Source organism: Hyaena hyaena, unplaced genomic scaffold (genome assembly GCF_003009895.1).
Source record: "Hyaena hyaena isolate Hyena2069 unplaced genomic scaffold, ASM300989v1 scaffold_991, whole genome shotgun sequence".
Lineage (NCBI taxonomy): Eukaryota > Metazoa > Chordata > Mammalia > Carnivora > Hyaenidae > Hyaena > Hyaena hyaena.
In genome coordinates, this window is record NW_024081622.1 from 56,957 (window position 1) to 84,340 (window position 27,384).

Genomic DNA, 27,384 nt, shown 5'->3' on the forward strand with positions numbered 1-27,384 from the left:
CTGAATTATCCAACCAAATTAGTACCGTATGGAATGTAACAATGAAGTCTTCTACTTAGCTGGTAGAAGCTCACTGGTACCATCACAGAAAACCAGAGAGAAAGAACTTTCTTTGAGAAAAGCGTAAAAGAGGCAGTGAGTAAATGAAATTGTCAATCCTTTAAGCCTTCTCTATATTCTCTCCTATTTGGAGTCTGAACATACTCATGAAACCCTAAATACAGTATCTGGGAACATCCTAATGAATATTATTATTATTGCAATTAATAAATATTAAAAATAAATTTATGTTGTCAATCATAATTTCATGAGCTTTCCTTCCTTGATATTAATATTGGAGTTCTGTGGTTCTCTTCTCTATCTAGATTCACTTCCTTCGTAAGCTCACCTAGTCTAATGGCTTCAAATACTATCTTATCAATATTCTCTCTGGAAATCTAGGCTTGTATACCTAAATACTTTCTTGACATCTCCACTTGCATATATAATGAGACCTCAAATTGAATGTGACTAAAGTTGAACACCTGATCTTCACCCAAACCCTGCTTTGTTTATGGCCTTCCTCTTCCTTCCAATAGAGTCTGGCCAAAATCCTTATAGACATCCTTGATTTCTCTCTTCCTCTCTCAGCCTACATCTCCTCCATCAGAAATCTTATTGCCTTTAACTTCACAATATATTGTGAATGAATACCTAGACTGTACCACCTCTACTGCTACCGCCCTACTCCTAACAACCATCTCTTACCTGAATTACTGCAATAATCTCTTACCAATCTTCTTGTCTCCTCATTATATTCTCAACACAGCAACTGTTAATGATCCTTTTAAAACAAAAATCAGATTATGCCACTCTTTTGCTCAAAACTCTGCAATGGTAGCTATTTTACCAAAAAAAATGAAGAACTTACAGTAGCTTACAAAGCCCTACAATGTGTAGCTTCCTCGTGACTTCTCTTTCCCTTGTCACTTTGCTTTGGTCATTCTGGCTTCCTTGCTATTCCTGAAATTTCCAAGCATGCCTCTAAATTAAAAGGATTGCATTAGCTATTTCCTCTACCTGGAATGTTCATCCTTCTTCCCTCCTTCAAGTCTTTGCTCAAACATATTCTCAGTGAGGCCTACTTGACCACTTTATTAAAATCACAACCCGAGCACTTCTGATCTTACTCTTTCCTATTGTATTTTGTATATTATTGATTAAACTATATAACTTACTTATTTAAAATGTGTATTATCATTCCCTACCACTACTAGAATATCAACTCCATGAAACAGAATTCTTTGTTTTGTTTGCTGATGATTCTCAGTAGCATAGAACAATGCCTGGAATATAGCATGTGAGGAGCTCTCTTCTGGATATTTTATGTACATTAGTTCATTTAATATTTCTGCATGTACAGAGGAAGACAACTTGTAGAGCCCCCCTAACTTGGCTGAAGTCAATATTTGGTAGGTAGTGGAGCTGAGATTTGTCTGTCTAAATCTTCTGCTCCTTGCCTCTCTTATGCAAAGTAAGGAAAAACTAGGGAATAGAATAAATACATATATATGGATAGTTTAGGTGTTATTTCATGGATTAAACACTGTTGTACATATAAGCATCTACAAAGAGTGTCTACATAAAAGAATAAAATATTTTTTATTTTAATATAGAAATAATTGAATAACACTACAATTCAAATATTTTCTTTCATATAAATCACTCTTAATCAAGCACTTAAATATATATTGCTTTGTTTTGATATCATTTTAGTAGATATTGTTGCTGAAACAGGAAGTTTTTCTCCTTTCTTTACACAAATATATACTCTGTGCAGTCCATAGCAAGACACTAGTATAGAAAAACTATTATCATTCTGGTGGTGCATTTCTGTTTGATGGATTATTCCAGCCTCATAAGATCTCTTTTGCATTCGCTATGAAATAAACTGTGTCAATTAGCATCTTTTTAATATTAAATATAATACATAATTAGAACACATCCTTCAGGTGTTTTCAACTTAACAGTTTCAAGTCTAGTTCTAGGGTAAGGTGATACAGTTGCTCTATTTTGATTGGAATTCCTATATTTATGTGAGCAATATCGTTTCAGAAAAGGGACTGATATTCCTTTATGAACTAACATAATAATCCCCCCCTCTGCCTTTTGGCGTTCTGTAGCCTCACTGTTCCTATTGCTCTAAGTCCTTGGTTAAAATATCATTATTATATCTATCAAGGGAGATTTACTAGTATATGAATCACTTTGTCTTTGAGATATGTAAATATTTCTAATTTGACACTGTGCTAACAGTGAATAACTCAGCTGTTTACCACTTTAGGTCCAGACAAAGTAAAATATAGCATTTTTTAAATCTGAAATTTAAGGAGCAGGACATCCTAAACCACCAGATACTATTTTGGTATAATCTATCACCTTTGTTAACATTTTATTGGATATAAATCATAACGTATCAGGTTGCATAGCGACAATATGGTTCACCAGGCATTCTATTTTTATAACTTTATTTAAAACTGACATGTAACTTGCTGTACCTGAAACCCCAAGTGAGCCAGTTATTGGAGTGTAACAAAGTTTTGACGTCAGAGTAGCTATTTATTCCACTAGAAACCATTAGCGATGCATTACCCTTTGGCACTGCTGGTTTTTGCAAAAACATGGTTAAAATTTTATGACTGATTTTGACCAATTATATTTCCTTCCCTCTTAGAATTAAGAAATTATATATAATACACAAATATATATACATGTGTGTGTATATAATTTGCATATGCTTTATATTCCTAAAATGTGCAATATATATTTAAATGTGTTTATATATATATATACTCTAATATTATACATATAAAGCCTTTTAAAAGTTTCTTCTCAAAAGCCAAGTATTCTGTTTTTATTTTCTTAAAACAGCTTACTGTTTTAGGGAAGAGCATTATCTCTATTATTGTTGTTTCTCACTATTGATGTGGATGCTGACTAGCTGCATAGTTCTACCTTTGTTGGCATTATTGCTGTTGTTTTTATTTTAAGAGGACCCCTTAGCATCTCATTTGTTTACTACGAATTATAGATTCTTTGGAAGTGATGGGGTAATACCATGTTGTACAAATGTAATATAATCATTTACAGACAGGCTTTCCTCCTGCTTCAGTTTGTCTATTTTTTTCCCCCTGAAGATACTAAAATATGCACTGTGCATCCACACATGGTGTTAAAGTCCCTTGACTCCTGAGCCAGCCAAGCATCAGCTTATATGTCGAGCTCTGCCAGTGCATTTCAAATTGGATCTGATGGGACCACCATTTCGAATTAAGAAGAGGAAATTTTTTAAGTTTTTTATTTAATGACCTAGCTGCTCTTAAAACCCTGTATAAAACTTTTCCAAACTTGTGTTTGTGGAATGATTCAGTTGTGTCAGTTAAGGAGATGCCTGCATTCAACCTGAGAAAAGAAAATTAATTTTCTCAAACTCCAGTTGTGAAACCTCAAGTTCAACAATCATCATTACTGTTGTTTTTAATGTGTCATCTACTTTTTAATCCTCACATATTATTGGATTGATTGTTTTTCCTCAGAAAATTCAAATACTTATATATAAATTGGTAACCCTTCACATTATATAATTTTTTTCAGCTCCATCTTTTCCTCTTGAAACCCACCAAAACTCTTTTGAGGTGCAAAATGTATAAGGTGAGGTCCAACTCCAAAAGTATCATATTTCTAACCAAACATACTAATATTGCACATTGGTTAAGCATAGAGGCATTAGAAGCAAAGAGCAAACAAGGTTAGAATCTCAGCCTGCCACTACCTCTGACAGTGACCATACTATTTACATTCTGAGTCAGTTTCCTGACCTGTGAAATAAGTATAATAACAACTACCTCAAAGATTATTGTTTCTGTAAGGATTCATGAAATAACAAACATAAGGCCTTCAGCTCAATGTCTGGCAGATAGTAATAACTCAGTAATAGGGAGCCATCAATTGTGCTGTTGCACTTGATAACTCTTGTTGACTACAGAGGCAGTATGGCACAGGACGGGCTTTAGAACCAGACTGCCTAGGTTGGAATCCCTTACTGGACCTGTAAGCTTCAAGAAGTTCTGGAGCTCTGCTGCCTCAGAGTCCTCATTTATAAAGTGAGGGAATCTTCAGGTGTGTTTGAAGATTATATGCTTTAATGGAAGGAGGGTACTCAAAACAATGCTTGCGACATAGTAAGGGTTCAATAAACCCTGTCCAAAACTTACTGAATATGAGTTTCCTGGTATATTAGAGATTTTGTTGTTGTTTTTTAAGTCTAGCCCTGGTATTTTCTAATGATTAAACAGGCCCAGCAATAGAAATTATTTTCCCAAAGGCACACAGCATTTCTGAGTATTTTGACACCCAGCCCATTCATCCTGTAAATAGCCTTTCAATAAAAATTTATTGTAAAACTCTTTAAACACAAATGAAATAACCCACATAATTGACACTGAAATACAGGTGAATTTAATTTAGTACTTGCAAAATCATGTTATTTCAGATTTTATTGTTGTTGCATTTTGTAAAGTTGAGATAGATAATCCTTCCAGGAAATCTAGTTATGCTGGTCTGAGGCTAACCTGGTTAATTCTGATTTAAGATTGGTATTTGGATTATTCCTGTTTTTAAGCACACAATAAGTTGGGGGGTTTTTTGGTTTTTTACTTATTTATCTTTTTTTTAAAGCAGGCTGATGATTTCAGTCTGATAATACTTGCCAGTGACCTAACCAACTATATTGGTGACATGGATGCTAGATCTCCATAATTCCATTTCTTTGCTGGCTCCTATCCCTCAAAGGTGGATACTAAAACTAGAGCAATGAATAGACTTTTTCTCCTGGTATGCATGCCATTTCACCTTTAAAAAATATGTATACGTAGCTCAAGAGTTACTATATTAAGAAGTTGTTGAATCAGTTACATCAAAGAGATGTGCAAACATATGCCCTGAATCAACCTCTCAAAACTATCTATAGTAATACTTTGACATCTTGGTCTTAGAATTAACTTGACCTGAGTTTAATTCCTAGTGTTACCCGTACTAGCTATGTGACCTTGAGCAAGTCATTCATTATCAAATATTTACTGAGCATCCACTATGCTCCCTGTTAGTGTGCTAGATAATCTTATACAAAGATATATGAGAAAAATATTCTCTAAGCCCAAGTTTCAGTAACTATAAAGGTAAAAGTATTTACATTGTGTAACTTCTAGGATTGTGATAAAGCTCAAAATGTGATCATCTAAGTTAAAACATTCTGTGAATAATAAAGCTGTGTACTATTATTTACTTTGAGATCTTAAAGAGTAGGGGCCAGGTACTACCTTTGTTACCTTAGTATCTGACATAGTACCTGACACAAGTATTCAGAAAATGATAGCAGACTGATTTCCTTAAAAATCTCAAAAGCATTTATCTGTGCATAGAAGGATGTTAATATTTCAAAATTGACTTAATCTATTATGGCCAAAAGCTGGTATTCTTATGATGTACCTAAAGCCACAGTTAGCCTCCAGATTTTAGAATAATTGAATTTATATGTCATATATAAAAATATATTGAATGGTTGAAAATGTATTTTGTATCTAAACCTAATAATCTTTGAATGATAAAATCTACTTAATTGGCATAGTAGTCAACTCCTTAAAATCTTTCTAATTATTTGGACACTATATGTTTATTAATATTATTAAATGGATTAGAAACACAAACTTCAACACACTGGATTGCATTTAAAAATCTTTTATGTAATGTATTTCATGTATTTTAAGTTAATAATGCAAAAAGTAATGATGCAGAAAGTAAAATCTTATAGACCAGAAAAGTGTTGGAGTTAGGTAACATTAATCTGACAAAAAAAATTATATCCTGGGGATTATTTCTTACAGTATATTTCCAGGTTTGAATCAAATTACCTAGGCACCCTTTTGCAAAATAACAGTGCTCAAGATATATATGAACTAAATTCATGCTTGGTTTGGAAGATTATCTATTGCTTATATACACTTGAATATTCTTTTAAAATGAGAAATTATATATAGTAGTTACAGGGCTAAAAATCAGCAACTGAAAAGTACAGAAAGCTTTTTTTCAGAGAGAGGTCACTGGAAAATAGTATGGCTAAAAGAAATTTCCTCTTGACACATACCCAGCTAATTAATTTGCATTTACAGAGGGAATGAGTTTTTCTTACTCCCACTGAACTTAAAGAAGCAATGAAAATTTACTAAAATTTCACACTATCAATTCTAAGTTTTAATAAACTTTTTTAAAGTGGCCAGAAAGGCTATATTTTCTTTTCCTTTGACTAAAAACATTAGCTATTTGCCATAATTTTCTTGCTATATTATATACTGATCACACTAAGTTTCTAAGCTAATGAGAACCACCAACAGAACAAAGGTTTACATGCTTTCTTCTTCTCCTCTGGATGCATCGTTTTAGTATGGTAGTAGTTGTCAACAGTGTTGCCCAGTGAGTATTCAATACTATAGGAAAAACATGATATGGCTTCTAGAGCATAAATTTAACTTGTTAAGTTAAACATGGTTTTATAATTAAACATTGTATTAAAATGAATACAGATATAGAACATATAAAAATGTGCATTAATTTAAACATTAAAACCTCAGACTTCGTGTCTGAATTTTGAGTTAATGTCTGCTCTCTTCATTTGAAAAACACTGCGTTGGGGCTCCGTCGGTTAAGCATCTGGCTCTTGATTTCAGCTCAGGTCATGATCTCACTGTTTGTGAATTCAAGCCCTGCATTGAGCTTTGTGCTCACAGTGTGCAGCCTCCTCGGATTCTCTCTCTCTCTCTCAAAATAAATAAAAAAACATTTAAAAACTGAAAAACACTGCTGATGACTTCCTTTACAGATTTTTTCCTTTATTTTAAAATACTCGGTTGTATTTAGTGAATTTTATTTATTTATTTATACTGAATTCAAGGTGCCATTTTAGAGTCCATCCATCAAAAGCTACTAGGGTAGGAATTGGTCATTTCAGATTGACTAGAGTTAGGGCCAATTGATACATGAAGGCGGTGAGCATGTGCCTCCATACCTCTTCCTCTGTGTGGGTGACTTTACTGCTTACCAGCAGTAAGTGGAATTTCTCTCTTCTCTCTGCACTCAGTGACATATATACCTACTTTCTAAGCCTCAGGTTCCCAACAGCTGCTGTTCTTTGTCTATGTGACAACCATTGTCCTTTAACTTAATTTTTCTCACTCACTTGCTTCATGCTTGTTTTACATACTTTATAAAAGCTATTATTAGCCTCAAGAATTTACCACTCCTCATGGTCTTTATAAAACATGCCTAAAGTTTTTTCTTTGTGGCTGTTTCTAACTATTGCACCTTAAAGAGGGCTGTAAGTGAGACTATCCCAGGAAAATCCCCAAAACATAGCATGCTTGTCTTGATGTTGATTCTTTAGGTTGGTAGTAAAATATCCATAATTTATGAACACTCTCCAGCTGATTGTATAATCTTCCTTAATTAGAGACCTCTAGATTAAATCATCTGGCCCCTTCAGACTTGATTCAGGCCATCATCTAAGCATCCTACAACAACAATGCCAAGCATTCAGAACTATTGATGTTTAAGTCATGATAGAATTCCCTGATTCACTGATAGAATCAATGGTATATTTTGGCAGAGTGTATGCACAGTGATTATTTAGAGTCTGAATTCATCTAACCTACTTCAGAGGGTATAAATTTTAGAAAGTGATACCTCAGCAAAATGGTTATTTTTTTTCCAATTATCATGTTACTTTTTAGAAAATCAGATGTGAGGGTAGTATGAAGGGAGCGAGGTTAACCAGCATGCAAAAGCCAGAGATATATTAGAAATCATAGAAGGAGCAGTTTAAAGACTATTTTGTAATTAGTATCTAATCATTACCCAGAGAAAACCAGACTGTACATAAATCTTTATGAAAATAACATATTTATTTCTGGGACTTTTAAAGTACCCCAGATGAAGAAAAAGAGTACTCCAAAAAGGAATTTTGTTTAAATACTATTGTGACTGTAATACCATCTTTCAAAGTAAAATACTTCAAAGTTTTCTTTTTTATTGAGTGAGTTAAATTCACCTTTAATTCCCGGGCTTTAGTTGGTATGAATTGTGAATTTTATTTATTTATTTTGTAATAGAACATTCTAGTGTTCTTTCCTTTGACATTGTGATCTTGTGAACAAAAACTTAAAATAATCAAATTGATTGCGGTTAGAGGTTAGTTCTATAAAACTTCTAATTCTTAGATATGTGAAAAATAAGTGTCTCAAACTTATGCCTATATAACAATTTTATTTAGCTAACTACTTATGAGATATACACTGTGTGACTATGTGCCCTCTCCATAGCCTGTATAAGTATACTTCATATCTTACATCTCTTTTTTAGTATTTTAATCACATTTAAATATGATTTTAAATAAATGAACTATACTAAGTGTTTTTGCCTCTCAACATAATCACCACCTTTATTGTAAAAAAATGTTTATTATTTGCTTACAATTTTTTGGGTGCTATAGATACAAAAAAGTATATGACCTAGTCCATGTGACTTTTAAGAAATTTAGGTTCTTATTGCAGAGGAAGCAGGATGCATACAATAACATTACAAAGTAGCATGTACTGACTGCCAAATGAATCATCACTAAGTTCTATAGTAGTCTAGAAGAAGAAATGGTCAGCAAGCACTGGAACGGTATAGTCCATATATGTTGAGAGTGGAGGGTTAGCACAAAGGAGATAGGTGTTTTTATGTGAGCATTACATAGAATCAGAGTTCAGTGTTTGAATATCGTGTCAAAAGAGTAAAATGAAACGCTAAAATAAGAAAGTCATTTTTACCAAGAAAATTTCCTTATTAGAACTCCTTTTTATTCTTTTTCTAATCTCTTTTATAATATTAAAGTATATATTATATCCCTATGAGGGGCCCAAGTGTAATGAAGCCTTCTCTATGCCACATATTTAGGAAAATTGCATTTTTATTTGGTATTTCTTTCAGTATCAGGTATCCATCTCCTGAAAATACAGGCCTAAAACTGAGACCAAAAGAGTTCTTCCACTTTAAAACCTGTTCTATATTCATTTAATAAACATTTACTAAGTCCTTACCATTCTAAGACAATTGCAGAAGCCATCACCCCAGCCCTGACTTCTCTCCTTAGCTTCAGTACTGTGTAGTCAACTGCATCATGGATCTTGCCACCTGGATGTCCACCTAAAGATACCCTCTCATATGTGTGTAGTTGGATTTGGTATGCTCGTATTTTGTTAATTTTGTTATTTTTTATTTTGTCCATGAGAGACAATGGTCTTTAATTTTGCTTTTTTGTGATATCTTTGTTGAATTTTATATCAGAGTTATTCTGAACTTGGAAATTGAGTTGAAAAAGATTTCCTCTTTCTCTATTCTCTGGTAGAGGTTATATAATATTAATAAATTAATAATATTTTTGTTTCCATAATATTGATGTTGTGTAAATGTTTAGAAGAATTTGTAATAAAGCTATCTAGGCCTGTTTTCTCTTCTGTGTGAGGTTTCATAATTATAGATTTAATATCTTGATGTTTTAGGACTATTTTATATTTCTTCTTAGGTCAGTTTTATATGTAGGGTTTTTTGGAAAATTTTTCATATGTTATAAATTTCAAATTTATTTTCACAAAGTTGTTAACAATGTCCTTACATTTTTAATGTCTGTAGAATCTGTAATGACATATTCTTTTTCATTTTTTATATTAATAATGTCTGTCTTCTCACTTCTTGATCTTCCTTATAAGGGGTTAAACAATTTTCTAAGTATTTTCAAGGAAGAAGATTTTGGTTTTTGTTTAATTCTTTCTATTGTATGTTCTTTATTTCTATAATTTTTTTGCTCTATAGAATTTCCTACCTCTTTTTAGTAATTTAAATTGCTGTTGTTTGATTTATAAAAATGAGTCCATAGATCATTGATTTTCAGCCTTTTGAAATATGGAAATTGAAGTATGTGAATTTTTCTCAAGTATAAGTTTTAAAATGTAATATGTTTTGATGTGTTACATTTTCATTGGGTGGTAAGTTACGCTTTACTTTTTATCATTGTTTAGTTTAAAAATATTTAGTAATTTCTATTCTTTCTGTATTATTTAGAAGTGTATCACTAAACTTCTAAACATTTAGAGACTTTCTAGTTATTTTCCTATTATTGATTTCCAATTCCACTGTATTTAAAAGATATATTCTGTATAGTATCAGTTCTCTAAAATTTGATGAAACTAGTCTTATAGTCCAGCATATAGTCCATTTTTTACATATTCAGTGTACCTTTAAAAATATGTATATTGTGTAGTTTTAGAGGGGGGTTTTTACATTTCAGTTATATAAAACTTGATAATTATGTATTTGAAGTCTTCTGCATGTCTGCTTATTCTATACTTACAAAGAGTGATCTTTAAAAAACTACCATTATGGTTATGTATCTGTCTGCTTTTAATCCAATCATATTTTGCTTATATGTTTTGAGGCATATGTTATGATCAGGTATATACAGATTTATAATTGGCATGTGGATTTGACCTTTTTATCATGATAAAATACCTCTTTTTATTTCTACTACTGTTTGTCTACTGTGTTTGATAACAGTAGATTGATATTCTTTTGTGTAGTGATTACATGACATTTTCCCCCTTACTTTTTACTTCTCTGTCTCGTAAGAGGTGTTGTTTTATAAGCAGCATATAGATTTTATAAATCTTAGTCTTTGAATTTTAATATTTAACCTAAGAATGTTTAATCTAATTACTGTTACATTTGGGTTTAAATCTATGTACCATTTTCCTGTTTGTTTTCTACTTGTCTAACCTATTCTTTGTTCCTTTTTTTTTTTTTAACTCCTTTATTACTTTCTTTTCTTGTTGTTATTATTCTATCTTCTCTCTCTGGTTGCTCATACATTATACATTATTATTCTTTTTAAGGTTACTCTGAAGATCACAATATGAATAATTTCCTTTGAAAATATAAATTAGTACATTAATCTCTTTCTGGACACTGGAGTTGCAAGAACTTTAAATTTGTTAACTACATTTATCACACTCTTGCCTCTTGTGCTACTACCATACATTTAACTTTAAATATATAGAAGGCACAAGAAATTATTATTGTCTTATACAGTCAATGTTCATCTAGATTTACCAATATGTTACACATTCCAATGATCTTCAGTCCATCATGCATTTTCTTTATTTCAACTTGAGATTATTTTCCTTCTGTCTGGAGAAAACTAATTTTATTATATCTTTTAGTATGGGTCTGTTAATGTGAATTATTTCAATTTTCTTTATCTGAAAATATTTTTATTTTCCTTTCACTTCTTTTTTTAAAATTTTTTAATTTTTTTTTTTATTTCTGAGAGAGAGAGAGAGAGAGAGAGAGATAGTGACAGCGTGAGTGGGGGAGGGTCAGAGAGAGAGGGAGATACAGAATCTGAAACAGGCTCCCGGCTCTGAGCTAGCTGTCAGCACAGAGCCCAATGTGGGGTTCGAACCTACTAACCTTGAGATCATGACCTGAACTGAAGTCAGATGCTTAACCAACTGAGCCACCTAGGCACACCTCCCTTTCACTTCTAAAAGAAATTTACCAGTCTTTTGGCTTTCATTACTTCAGTTCTGACTGTTGCTCCTCTGCATGCAATGTATCATTTTTCTTTGTTCTTAGTATTTTAATTTCCCTTGTCTTCACAAATTCTATGAGGTCTTGTTTTCGGTTTGGTTTTCTTTTGGTTTTCTTTGTTTGTTTATGTGTTTATCGTCTTTGGAGTTTATTGTGCTTTTTGAATCTGTGACTTGAAATCTTGAATCATTTTGGAAGCTCTTGGTCACTATATCATTATAAACATTGTTTTCACTTCATTTTTCTCTTCTCTCCTTTAGAACTCCAGTTTATACATGTGCTAAGTTTCATTACCAGGTTACATGTCTCTTCTGCTCTCTTCTGTATTTTTCAAATTATTTCCTCTGCCTTTTTCAGTCTTGTTTCCACTAAACTATCTTCTATGTCACTAATCCTTTTGTGAACTATTTTCTAAACTTACCTATTGAATTCTTAATTTCAATTCTTGTGTTTATCTGTTTTCCTGGTCTGATTTTCATTTTACTATTTTCTGTAGAGACATTTTTAGGTTAAATTACTTAATTATCCTTTCTTTTCTTGAGCATATTAGTTATCTTAAAGTTCATTCTAAGGACTTTATTCTGTATTCTGTGTATCTGTTTCTATTATCTATTCCTTCAGGTATTTGGGCTTATCTCTTGGTCTATCTAGTAATTTTTTATTTGATTTCACATGTTGTTTTTGAAAACTCAGAGAGCTATTTTGAGAATCTGAAAGGTATTGATATTCCAGATATTATTTACTGTTGCTTCTGGTGGGCAATTCATCTAAGACCATATCAACTTATTGCAGTGTGAATTGAACTGATTTGAAACTGTATTTTAGTCTTTGTGCAACTTATTTTTGTTCTACCTTTCCTTGAGTTTTAGCTGTTTTGGGTCTCATCTAAAATTTTGAGGCTATTTCCTGGTCATATCCACTTAATGGACTCTAAACTCAATCATTGTCTCCCTCATCTTATAAGGCTGCCAAAAGTTCTTCTCAGTTTTATAGCCTCTCAGTTTCCACTTGCAAATAAACAAAGGCCTTGAGGGGAAGAACTCAGGCTCACTTGTTTGTACTACCCATTTATCTCCTCAAGTCTTAGCTGCTTTTGTAGCTCTCTAATCCCTTCAAATAGATCATTTTAATTATCCAACTTTCCTAGTTTTTTTCAATGGAAGAGTCATTCTGATCAATGACTCTAATCAAATAAATTGATTAGATTTAGATTATCTTCTGATTAGATTATCTTCTGGATTGTAAGCTCTGCAGTTGTGTGATTTTCTGTTTTATTTCCTTATATCACAGGTGCTTAGAACAACATTTGATATTTAATAGTTGCTCAGTAAATATTCAGTTGTTGTTTGTTTTTGTAGCTGAGCACTGAACAGTCTTAATGTCTAAGCTGGCTATGTTTACAACTCACAATAGCTATATAACTATAACACATTAGTGAGTGGAAAAGTTATAAAGCCTGTTAAGCTATTATTCCAGAATATAGGAGATTACTCCAGTGAATAAATGTTGAAAAAGTTCCTGAGAGATACAAATAGAATTATATTTTATCATTCTAAAATGCATATTATTCTAAAATGTACAGTATAAGTTGTGACTAAATGGAAAAATCAATTATTAACAAGTATTTTCTGAAAGGAAGGGCAACGGTCAGTAAATATATGCTATCAAAGATTTTGAGCAAGTTATGCAAAGCAAAAATAATGTTTTTTCATTCTATCTCTGCAGTATATGGAAATATTCTTTGAGCAAGGGCATCTTTGAGCAAGCATTAAATACAAATCAAATCAAATATATACAGTATGTGGAAATATCCTTTGAGCAAGGACATCTTTTAATAATATTTAAAAGTGATCATAATTAATATGAAAATCAAAATATCTTAGATTATATGTAAATATGTCTGCAAAGAGCTCTATGCAGCATGGTAAACATAAACGTATCAAAAAGTGAACAGTTCTCCTCAACATCACTTATCACTAGAGAAATGCAAATCAGAACTATGGTGAGATATCACCTCACACCTGTCAGAATGGCTAGAATCAACAACAACACAAGAGACAGCAGGTGTTGGTGAGGAAGAGGAGAAGGGGGAGCCCTCTTGCCCTATTGGTAGGAATGCAAACTTGGTGTAGGCACCCTGGAAAACAGTATAGAGGTTCCTTGAAAAGTAAAAAATAGAACTACCCTACAATCAAGCAGTTGCACTACTAGGTATTTACCCAAAGAATACAAAAATACTATTTCAAAGAATACATATACCTTGATGTTTATAGCAGCATTATCGGCAATAGCCAAATTATGGAGGAAGCCCAAGTGCTGATTGACTGATGAATGGGTAAAGAAGGTGTGGCATATAATACAATATATAATTCCAGTATATGATGAAATATTACTTGGCCATGAAAAAAGAATGAAATTTTGACATTTGCAATGACATGGATGGAGCTAGAGAGTTATACTGGGTGAAATGGGTCAGTCAGAGATAGACAGGTGCCATTATTATTTCACTCATATTTGGAATTTAAGAAACAAAACAATTGTGCAAAGGGCAAAAAGAGAGGTGGGCAAAACAAGAAATAGACTCTTAACTGTAGAGAGCAGACTGATGTTTACCAGAGGGTAGGTAGATGGGGGGTTATGGGTTAAATAGATGATGGGGATTAAGTTGTACATTTGTGATGAGCACCAGGTGTTGTATGGAATTGTTGAATCACTGTATTGTACACCTGAAACTATTGTTACCCTGTAGGTTGACTAAGTGGAATTTAAATAAAAATTTTAAAAAGAAAAGTTCTCAAACTAAAACAGGGGCATAGTGAAGTGGAGGAGAAATACAGCCTAATAATGGCACATCAAAGTGGTTGGAGAGAAAAAATTTTGTCGTCAAAAGATCACAGACAGTATGCCCTGCATTTGGTGGGCCTGAAGGAAATCTATGCCATTGCTCCCAGCTCTCAACTGGCAGCAAAGTGACCAAATTGTAAGAGTATCTAAGGGAATAAAACAACTTGGAGCAGAGGAAGAGACATAACATTTACCGAGGACTTTCTTATGCCTAGGCATCTTAGTAGGTATTTTCATGTACATTAATTAATATACTCTTCACAAAAGCTCCGTGACATTGGTACTGCTCTGTTGTTCACATAGTGCAAATGAAGAATCTGGCTCCAGAATTATTAGACAATATGCAACTAGAAGAAAGATGAAGTTATATGTCCGTTCTTAAACACACAAATCAAATGCTCTTACATCACCAGCCAAAGTATATACCAGTGCACCACAGTCCTTTATAATAGAGCAGACCCATAATTTGTATTCCAAGAGCAGATGACTTGCCAGAGTCAAGATTAACAATACTTAACATAGTCAATTTCAAAAATAATTAAAGGATTAGAAAGCTAATGGTGTGATTCAGTCTGAGTCCAGAACTTGTTGAGATATTTCTTCCATACTAAGTTGAGTTAAAGGGGGAAACCTGTAGCACCTGGGTAGCTCAGTCAGTTAAGCATATGACTCTTGGTTTCAGCTCAGGTCATGGGTTAGAGCCCTGCATCAGGCTCTATGCTCTCAGCACAGAGTCTGGTTAGGATTCTCTCTTTACCTTTCTCTGCCCCTCCCTTGCTGGTGTTCTCTCTCTCTCTCTCTCTCTCTCTCTCTCTCTCTCTCTCTTTCTCTGTCTCTGTCTCTCTGTCTCTTTCTCAAAATAAAAAAATAAAATAAAATAAAAAGGGGAAACTTAAGCAGCATGAGATATTGGGAACTGAAATGGAGAGAAATTAAAAATTTGTCCAATACCACAGGGTTAATAAGTAGCAGAGCCAAGATTTAAACATAAACCTTATGCTGCAGTGTCCCCATTCCACTCTACCACTGTTGTTTTAAGAAGAAATAAACCATCTCCTCAGTAATTTAGTGAGTTTGTGCATATACCTTTCTATATTATGTGCTTTCTTTCATTTTTATATTCCTGTGTCCAGCACCTAACAGATAATCCTTATTCAACAAATATTTGTTGAGTGCTGAATCTGTAGACTTATAACTATGAAGAGATGGTAAACATTAAAAACAATTAAAGTATTTTAATAAAAAATCAGACAAACTAGGCAAATTTATGGATCATGACAAGGTCATAACAGTAAGGAGTAAGAGATCTGAAATGGTACTAAATAGGGGCACCTGGGTGGCTCAGTCGGTTAAGTGTCCGACTTCAGCTCAGGTCATGATCTCACAGTTCATGGCTTTGAGCCCCACGTCAGGCTCTGTGCTGACAACTCAGAGCCTGGAGCCTGCTTCAGATTCTGTGTCTCCCTCTCTCTCTGACCCTCCTCTGCTCACACTGTCGCTCTCTCTCAGAAATAAATAAAACATTAAAAAAAATTTTTAAGTTTGAAATGGTACTAAATAAATAAAAAGTTTAAATAAATAAATGGTACTAAATAAATGGTACTAAATAAATAGTGGTTGAGAACAGAGACTCTGTGGCCAGATTAGCCTGAGTTTGCATTCTGATTCTACTATTTACTAGTCATATGACTTGGGTAAATAACTTCACCTCTGAACTGGTTTCTTCATCTGCAGATGGTGGGCCATAATGTCACCTACATAATAGAGTATCAAGAGCACGAAATGATTTGATAAATATAAAGCACAGGGTCTGGCACACAAAAAGCACTGTGTGATGTTTGTTCTTACCATTGCTCAAATTAACTACATGTTTCATCCTCTGCTTTGGCTCCCTCTGAATTTCTTATTTGGGAGGCCTAAGGAAGTGGTAAAAGCAGCCATGGCCCCTGCTTCTCGCCTACAGATCAATAAAATTTAATGACTGGAAAATAGGTAGTACATTGGGATTTATATGAAACAATGTTGATGCTAATGTAAGAACGACTTGGAGCCACAGAAAGCAGACCTTCCTCCTTAAAAAAGCTATTTGTATTTTGCTCTTATCCTCTCATGGAATGTTATCACCTAGGTATGTCTCCAAGTGTACACACAAAATGAATGATTCAGATCTGTGATGAAGTGAACCCTGGATTCTGTTCACTTTAAGTTCAGTGAAACAAACTTGAAGTGTCTGGGTTCTGTTCCTGGCAGTTTCTTAAGAAATGTTAGTTCTCTTCTGCTTTACATTGCTCTGCTTGACACTCTAGTTCATACGATTAGAGTTTTCTGGATATCCATCTGCTAGTTCAGTGTACTTTCATATTTCACAACAGGGCTCTGGTAATGGATTGAAGATGGCCTAGTCTGTAGACTAAGTGATAGCATCAAGTTGCCTTTACTACTAATCCTGACTTGATGCCTTAGTTGTAGTGACTGAGCCGGTTCCAATTACATCTCTAGACTTATTCTTTTATGCCTAAATCTCTTCCCTATTCCTATTTAGGATCTCAATTCCTTCACAACTGGGCAACTTGTTCTTTTTAGGAAAAATCTGGCCAACAGTTAGGGCCTGCCTATTTGCTGCCACATTTACTTGATGTTAACATAACTAGTTCCCGACAGATTGCTTTCTTGAAGTCTCCCTACTACCCTCCTCCCAGATGATCATGCATTAGCTCTTACCAGACCCCTATGGCACAGACTCCTTATTGGTCTCTACCCAGACTTATATTTATGGTACCAGAACCTAGCCCCTTAGTCTACCTCTGCATTCTAACATCGATCACCAGCACACACCACTGCTTATTTCTTGTGATGCCTGTAAGAGGAAGCTACTCTGTAACATAAATTCTAACTCTGTAGAAGAGAATCTAGAGGGAATTTTTTTCTCCTCCCTAGTTTCAAATGCACTCCTAAATACGAAGAAAGTGGTATATTGTTTGCAGAAATGCTCACTATAATCCTTCTCTTTTCTATATGTACTTCCTTGTAATTTATCTTTACTAGTCTTTTTATCAAGAGGTGAAATCTGATTTTATAGCCTTTGAACCTGAACTGAGCTGTGGGTTTGCTTTGGCCAAGGAGATATTGGAAAATGGGGCATAATCAGAAACTTAAAAAGTACTTGTATATTGGGGTTGTCCTACCTTGCTATTTTTGGAACTTGACCACTGTGTTGAAAGTTGGGCTAGCAGGCTAGGGGACAGGGACACATGGTTTACCCCATCCAACTTCCCAACATGTAATTGAGGCCAAATGAGACCAGCGAAGCCTCCTGTCACCTACTATCAAAAGAATCACCCAGCTGAGCGCAACCTAAATTGTAAATGTACAAAATATGAGCTGATTAATAATTGTTGTTTTAAGCTACTAAGTTTTGGGATAATTTGCTGCACAGCAAAAGTTAAGTGATTTAGAAAGAATCAAGACCATCATTATTAATCATTTTCATGGACCATTTTTATGTTTTTGCCAGTTGTGTATATTTCCATATTTATTTATTATGACAAAGTTTGTTACTATACTTGAGGCTAGAGATATAGAGTGACTTAAAGCATTTATTTAGTATTATTGGCAAAGGTGGAAGAATGTTAAATCCTAGGAGGAAAAGTATAATGATGTTTTTCTTCCCTAACTTGTCTCAGAGTTAGTCCCCAGATTTAGTTTTTCTTGAAAATTTATGTTCAGACTTCACATGTTTTAAATTACATTACCTGATTCTACACAAATAAGTCTTCTCTCCATGAAACTGGAAATTATATAATTATGTGCAAACTACGTCTTTTGTGTCAAGCATTGTATAAACCATGGGAGTTTTGGGGTTTTAAAATCAGGATAGACAGGTATTTATGTTAGCTCCAAGATGTTCAACCCTACGAGTTGGATCCACTTTTATAATTTGTATGGTAATTTATCCTTAACATCCTTAACCCCTTATTATTAGACTTTATGTGCAGTTAGAGAAAAGATGATGTGCCACATTCAATCCTAAATCAAAAACAAAGTGAGCTATGACTACTCTTACATCACCACCACAGTATTTACCAGTGCACCTTAGTCTTTTATAATAAACAGAACCATGGCTTATACTCAAAGTGCAGATGACTTGTCAGAATCAAGATTATCACAGAGAACCTCAAAAATGGCTTCCAGCAACCAAGGTATTGTTGACATTCTACTGCTAAGCACCTTGGCTTTTCCTGGGCTTGGGTTTCAGAGCCATTCTCAGGTAGAATGTGCTTTGAGTCACAATAGCATTCTGCTTACATCCTGGGGAACCTAAGGTAATGACAAATGATGATGACAATTTGAACAAATTGTGCATTTGTAATTATGGCTAAATGTCCCAGTTTGCTTCTATTTTTGTGACCATCATGATTGTCCCTGGCCAATGCACACTTTTCTGTTACTTGTTTTTACAATACTTGTGAAATAGATATGCAAAAACACTGAAAATTAAAATTTGAAGGAAGGGAGGAAGAAAGAGAAAAGGGAGCATGGAATGTGCCTGTCCAGGAAAATTAGCCTGAACATAATTGCATATATGAAATAATGCTCTGGGATCTGAAGTTAAGGCTGAGTTTTCATTCAACAGATTGGTCAGTAAACATTGTGGATGGTTTTTTGACCATGAGAACAACCTAATTCTGGAAACATGTAACTGATTTCAGCATTAGAAAACTATGCGTTATACACATGATTTACTTTGTGCTATTGCCACATAGTTACTTTTGTTCCCGTGTGATATTTTCATACTTGTGTATTACACTGAGTTTTGTACCACAAGGATTGCATTTTTATTCTTTACTAATAATCAGACATAAAACTGTATGAGTATTGTGTGTTAAACAGTTAGCTTCAAGCAGAATAATAGCTGTAATACCTAAGGAATTAAGACTGGGAAATAGTGATTTGTTGGAGGTTTTGGTAAAGTATAAAGAAGATTTCTGTGGTTAAAGGTAATACCTGGATCCTAAAGGGTTGTAGAGAATGTGCAGGGCAGAAATTATACTTAGATCTGCAACAATTGACAGAACAAAGCTGCACAAACACAGTGATGGAGGAGGCTTAGCAACTATGTACATGAAAAAAAGCTGAAGGGTATTAGATAGCATAAGGCAATGGTATGAAATAAATTCTAAAACTATTTTGAACTTGAGCTGTTTTAATATAATAACTAGAAGAAGAAAAGGCCAGAATTGGCTGTAGTCCATGCTAATAATTCTAGAATTTAGATCAAGGGGCAAAGACAAACTGGAACACATTCAGAAAAGAGCATCTAGCATGATAGGTTTTCTTTTTTACTGGAGAATATAGCAGAAGAAATAAGAATATTATTTGGAGAAAAGAAGTCTTGAAGAAGCATGATAGCTACAATAGCTATGATGTTTGTTTGCCATTTTAAGAGAAAAAGCATTTCTAACTGGCTTTAACAACAAACATAACTTGTGGGTTCATGTAATTCAAAAGTTTTAAGACAAGTTGGATTTTACTTGAGGCTCAATTTAGTGGCCATTTTGGCCAAATTGGTTACTCTCTCCTTTCTTTGGGTCAAAATATCTGCTGGCAAAACTCAAGGTAATGTGCTTCTTTAATGTCAAGTGAGAATCTGAAAAACCTTTTTCCTCCTATACAGTTCATTGAAAGAAAGAATAATTTTCCCAAATCCCTAGGAAATATCTCTTATATCTCACTTGCTAGAATTGTGACACATGCCAATCTCTGAACAAATTATATAGGCATGGAGATGGTGTGTAAATTAGCATGGCTAATCTCAAATTTACATCTTCTTTTTTTAAGTTTATTTATTTATTTTTGAGAGAGAAAGAGAGAACACGCCAGGGAGGGGAAGAGAGAGAGGGATACAGAGAATCCCTAGCAGGCTCCATACTGTCAGCGCTGAGCATGACAAAGGGCTCAAACTCAGGAGCTGTGAGATCATGACTTGAGCCAAAACCTAGAGTCCCACGCTTAACCAGCTGAGCCAACCAGGCACTCCCACAAATCTACATCTTGAGCTGATTTATTATGTCTGTCAGGATTCTCAGGAGAAACAAAATCAGTAGAAGATACAAACACACACACACACACACTCTTACATATATTATATGATATATTGATATAATTTATAGATTATATATAAAAATATTTATATATAAATGTTGTATGTATGTATATTTATTTTGAGAGAGAGAGAGTGCATGCGTGCAAGTGGGGGAAGGGCACAGGAAGAGGGTGAGAATCCCAGGCAGGCTCCAGCCTCTGTGCAGAGCCTGCCTCAGGGCTCAGTCTCAAAGCTGAGAGATCCGCACCTGAGATGATATCAAGAGTTGGTCACTGGAGCACCTAAGCCACCCAGGTGCCCCAAAAGTGAACTGATTGTTAATCACATGTATGTATAAACTACCATCACAGCAACACCTTGATTAGTGTCTGATTAAATAACTGAGTGCTGTAGCCTAGCCAAGTTGACACATAAACCATCATAGATATAGTGAGTCTCTCCCAAAATACATGGCTGAAATTTTGAGGTCATGTTGGAACAGAGATTGGCAACTAAGAGGTAGCCAACAAATATCCCTTACAATGACTAACAGTAGAAATGTAAAAAGGCTTCCATGGTTGTGAGTTTTCAGTTGTTTTATATAGACTGATAGATACCTAGAGGGAAAATTGTAGAAATAGTGAGGAAACAGCTATCAACTAAAAAATAACTGGCTAAAAAAACAGTAGTGAGTTCTTACTATTGGGAATGTTCAAACATGGACTAGAGGACTGTGGTGTAAGGCCTTAAAATTAAATCCCAATATTATGTGTTTCTGACATCTGAGGAAACCTGAGAGATCCTGCAATGGACCCACCACAAATTCTCCTCCCCACTGTGCTCCCACAGATAAAGTCCCTGAACCAAATGACCCTTATAAACAACATATGAAAATTATTCTTTCTTTCAAATTATTCATTCTTGAGAAGCAGGTTTCAGTTCCCTGCCCATGGAATTACTCAGACAAGGCAATCACATTCATGGGAACCAAGGGCCACTGCTCTTTCATTAGTATAAAACCTGTATCCTACGGCCTCTGCCTACCCATTCTATTCCTGAGTGCAACTCCTACTTAGCCATGCCTGGCACATGCTGCCCTCCTCCTCCTCCTCTGGGCTGTAAGTATGTGTGATTAATAAACTATCAATCTTATCTGTCCAGTGGTCAGGTGCCATGTTTCAACCAATTAACATAATCCTAGAATGGGAATCTTTCCCTCACCAATGGAGTGAATGAGAGGTGGTTAAAACAATGACTGCCCCGCCCCCACCCCCGACTTTATTCAGCTGTGATAGTGGAGAGAGAAGAGATTCAAACATCAATTATATAATTGGCATAAGTGATTTGTAAGTTGCTTTTCAATCCCAAGATTCTACTTTTTGTGTTCCCAGTAGTATTAGCATTCATATTATATTTTCCAAAGACAGACATAACAATTCATCTTTCTACTATTAGCACCCATCAAGTTGTTTCACAGCTTATTCATTTGTACATTTCTTACTCAGTTCAAAGCTCAGAAATCCATGCTTTATTAATTTTTAGATACCTTCAGCTAACATAATGCTGGATATATAGCAGATATTCAATGAATTTTTGGTGAGTGAATCTGAAAATCACTTGCTCCATTAGAATTTGGGAAAAAATTACCAATGAGCAGTGAAGTTCTCCTTAAACATAACACATAAGTAAACATCGTAAATATAAATTCCCCAACACTGTTGAAATCCAAATTCACCCTAGCCACCTGTAGATGGAGGGAATGAGGTCTTTGGAGAATTGCCATTTTTTTTTTTCCTCTCCTCATTCCCCATCCCAAATGCATACCAGTTGCCCTAAGGCTTCTGAAGAACCCCTCAGGCAGCATCTCACTTTGTGTAGGAAGGAGAATTAGTATTGCTGCAAGGTGATCCCAACTTCTTGCCTGTCTATTGATTTCTAATGTTCCAGTCACTTCAAAATCCCTGCTGAAAGCTAAAACATTGCTTTTGCAAGAAGACATTTATTTTAAGCATAGTTTCATGCTTCTAGTATGCAGACACATAGCACCCCTATCCTAAATTATGGGAAAAATATGGAGAAAGCTAAAATGCTTGGCTTGAAGATGTTTGACATCTTTTTCTCTGTGATTTCTGCTTTATTATTTGTTGTAATTAAATTGTCTTACTCATAAAATTTATTTTTTCCAGTTTTATTTAGATAGTAATTAGCATATAGCACTATATAATTTTAAGGTATACAGTGTAATGATTTGACTGACATGTAATTGTCAAATTATTACCACAGTAAGTTTAGTTAACATCCATCATCTCATATAAATATAAAAAAAAGAAAAAAAATCTTTTTCCTTGTGATGAGAACTTTTAAGATTTACTTTCTTAACAACTTCATATATATCATACAGCAATATTAACTGTAGTCATTATGTTGTATATTATCCCTAGTACTTATTCAGTTTATTTATCTGGACATTTCTGCCTTTTAACCACCTTCATCCAATTCTCTTCTCCCCATCTCCTACCTCCGGTAGTCACAAATCTGATCTTTTTTTTTTTTTAATAAATTTGTCTTTTTTCTCTTTCTCATTTTTTAAGATTTCACATGTGAGATCATATCATATTTGTCTGTCTCTGTCTGATTTATTTCACTTAATATAATGCCCTTGAGATCCATATATGCTGTCACAAACAACAGGACTTCCTTCCTCTTTTATGGCTGAATAATATTCGTGTGTGTGTGTGTGTGTGTGTGTGTGTATACAGCTTTTTTATTCATTGGTTGGTGGACACTTAAGTTGTTTCCATGTTGTGGCTATTATAAATAATGCTGCTATGAAAATGGGGGTGCACATATCTCTTCAACAGAATGTTTTCATTTCCCTTTGATATATTTACAGAAGTGGAATTCCTGGATCCTATGGTAGTTCTATTTTTAAGTTTTTGAGGAACTTCTGCACTGTTTTCCATAGTATCTGCACTAATTTACATTCCCACCAACAGTGCACAGTTCCCTTTTCTCCACATCCTCATCAGCATTTGTTATCCCTAAATTTATTCTTTTTATAAATGATATATGCTTTTTCTCTAACCCATAGATTTAAGATTTATTTTAAAAAAGAAGGAATGACTTGTTCTGACAAAGGAATTTTGCAAATTCAGTGACCTTTATAGAGGTATACAATAAATTACATTTATTAGCAAAAATAAAATTACATTTAAATCGCCTCTGGTGTTGAAACCAAAGATGTAAAGTTTCCATTTCCAAATGTCTTTATACAGTACTAAGCATGTGGTTGGTATAAATATATATTAGTTAAATAAGCTAATAATAGGATACACTTCCTTTTATTGATCATAGACCTTAAGAATTTAATATAACAGAAGTCTTTTCTCCATCTCCTGGGTTTATTCACAGTAAACAGATCCGAGCTATGCTAGGCCAATTCAGCCAGGCAGAAGACTTATTAATGAAAGCTGGAGTGCAGCCAGGGACTTTGGATGGAGTTCTTTTGGATCTTGGGTGTTCTTCCATGCAACTTGATGCTCCTGAAAGAGGTTTTTCCCTTCGGAAGGATGGCCCCTTGGACATGAGAATGGATGGTGGCAGGTGAGTATCGATAAAGCATTTCTCCTCACAACAAGAAATCAATTTTGCAAAAACACTCTGAATTTAATTTCCTTTTAAGACTGCAGAATTCCCATCACACGCCCACACCTAACACTATCCATACATAATAAATCAGTTTTGTTTGCTACTCATTATAGACGTTAGTGTTTCTCTAGATTTGAGATTCTAAAAGAAAAATCACTGCTGTCTTTACACAAAATAGTGAGGAGGATAACTTTCATACTGATTATCTTTTATATAGATACTATATGGGCTTTAGACTACTTACAATATTGATTAATGTAAATCTGAAACAATGGATCTATTTTTGTGCATGCCCAACCATGCCTTTTATGAGATGTATAAGAAACTATATTTAATGCATATTCTTTTGAATATTGCATGCAATGCAAGATTCTAGGGGTCAGTGATTGTTTTGTCCTGTTTCTTTTACTGTCACTTTGATTTAACATTCTCCAGAGAAATCACAGTTTATGGTACTATATCAACATAGTACTATATATAGGGCAGCTTTACACCTTCTCTTCATTCCTCACCAACATGGAAATACTAGTTTGTTCTCCATTATTCCATTATTCAAATAAGTAAATATAACACAAAGAGGCTCACATGCTAGTAAAATATAGGATAAGTTCTTTTAAATCCAAATTAATCTTTAAAGTTTAGATTAGCACTTGTCTCTATGCCTAACACAGGCTCAGGGACTAAACAGCCTGTACCTACAAAGCTTAACCATGTTTTTCTCCCTCATTTCATGTCCCACCACTACTGCCAAATTATGTATCATGGCCCCTACTTTTGGATACCTTATCTTCTAAGAGAAATGTTAGATTTTATTATATCTAAATAAGCAAACAGTTTTGTTACTATTACTAATCTGCAATTCTAGACCTGCATAAACATTTCTGCGGAAACAAATAGGTTATCCAAATTTTCTTACAATCTCTTTGCAGGAACTATATGTAAGTAATTGAATGTCTAATTTAAGTCAGCAAATTCATATTCAGTTGACTTTGACTTCTTTTCCACAAACGTCTTTGTCCAATGCTAATTATTCGCAGGTAGCCTTTTCTCCATGTTCTGATATGACCTGGTAACTTGGATTGTGACCCATACTTGTTGGAACCTTTTGTTCTAAGTCTTATACCTTCTTTTGCCCAAGTTGGCATTCATAGAATGAAGAATGTGATCATAAAAGAAAATAATGAAAATCCTTTAAAAAGCAGTGACTAATAGTAAAGGTCAAATATCTTTTCATGTTTGGAGATTGAGGTTGTTGTGCAGAGGTAATAAAATGTCAAGCAAATTTCTGCTGTTCCTATGTCTTGTTAAGGAGGATGCCTTCTGAAATACGATGAACAAAGCTTCTAGTTAATGGTAGTAAATCCCCATATTGTTAATGTAAAGACTTCTCAGCAAATTGTAGTCTGTGAATCAGGGTTCTTGAGGTTTTCCCCTAAGAACCTGAAAATAAATTTCCCTTAAGCATTAAATTGTAAGTCAATGCATAATGGATGAGATTAGAGTTGAGGAAATATATCTTAAAAAGCAGGATGGCTTCTAGGTAGATAGCACAGACTACACACCTAATCAAAGATTAACAGACCTGAAGAAAGTACATGGTGTTCAGAAAAAGGGAGTTTGTTCACATGAATTCATAGAAAAGGAGAATCATTGCAAATATGTGCAATGCTTATCCAAGTGATGTCATGGGGAGACAGCCCAAGCCAAAAAGTATGGCCAGTCAGATCCTGGAGGTTGATAAATCTCTGTGATGAAGGTGGATGCAAGAGGCTTTCTTAACCTGTTTCACTGAACACGAGAACCTTATAGCATAGTTTAGTTAGTTCATAGCTTCAAGTACTTGCAGGTCTAACTGTTGTTAGTTGTATTCACTGGAAGTTAATAAATAAATTTCCACTTATGTTAATATTTTCTTTGTGTTGTTAGTATAGTCATTTTAAATCTCTGAAGAACCATCAAGATCTCTTACCTGATAAGTTGGGGGCGGGCCAGATTTCATATCTTGACTTCTTCATTATGAATGTCTCCTCTGAAGCCTGCTAGCAGCCTGTCAGCTTTTCAGTGTTGCCCCTTTTGTCTTGTAGCACAATGGAAACTTCTACATTGCTATTCAGTGTTAAAATGAGAGTAAAATAAAATTATGCCCATTATCCACTGAACTATATTTAAGCAAAATGCTGTTTTAATTGTCTTCCTTAAAAGTAGAACGGTATTATAAAGAACTGCTAAGTCCATCCATACTAATCTGAGAGTTGTTGTGGTGGAGCTGGACTGTGTCCTATGGTTCTGAATTTACCATTAATAAGGTTCATCTTGATGCTCAGTGGTTTTGAGCAGTTGAATGCACAACTAGGTAAGATCTAGCAGGGATTTTATCAATTAGGCCAAAATGATAATGGGGAAATCTCAGAATCAGCAAAATCTAAGGGTCATGCACATTCATTGACCTCTGTGTGCCAGACATTCTACTATCTGTTTTACAACTGCATGAACCCTTAATTCTCCCAGCAATCCTATGAGGAAAGCATGGTTACTTTCATTTTACAGGTTAGAAATTGAGGCTTCAGTAAGTTAAAAGGCTTACTCACTATGAATATCAAGTCCAGTACTCTAACCTACATTGATTTGACTCCTCCTCCTCATTATCATTGTTATTATTATTATTATTATCGTTTTATTATTAAAGGGAGAAATCCTATTGAGATGGAAACAGGACTACTGTACAGGATGTTCATTGGTCTGGGGGTGCCATGGCAGCTAAAAAGAAATGTGTCAGATCTGGAAAGCAAGGTTTCTCTCTCTCTCTCTCTCTCTCTCTCTCTCTCTAACACACACACACACACACACACACACACACACACACACACTGAGAGAGAGAGAGAGAGAGAGAGAGATCATGGCAAAATATGGGACAAGCCAAAGGCAATAGTTTTCTTCTGGAGGCACTAGATATGTTAACAAGGTTCTGTATATTATTTTTAAGAAAGAATTCAGGTTTCTTCACAGCCCTACTCTTAGGTCTTAAAACTCTACCATATCCTTATTACTTAGAGCCCCACAGTGTGATACCAGCAATCAACCAACATATTAATTAC

General features: G+C 34.4%; 1 protein-coding gene across 1 annotated transcript in view; it reads left to right on the forward strand.

Moving 5' to 3' along the window:
- Nucleotides 1–27,384, forward strand: part of METTL15 (methyltransferase like 15) — a gene marked incomplete at its 5' end in the record, with an annotated part of 112,306 nt that overhangs the window by 46,108 nt on the left and 38,814 nt on the right. The window contains one exon of the mRNA XM_039221467.1: nt 24,053–24,244. Within this exon, the coding sequence (XP_039077398.1) occupies nt 24,053–24,244 (192 nt within the window). The remainder of the gene's footprint in view (nt 1–24,052; nt 24,245–27,384) is intronic.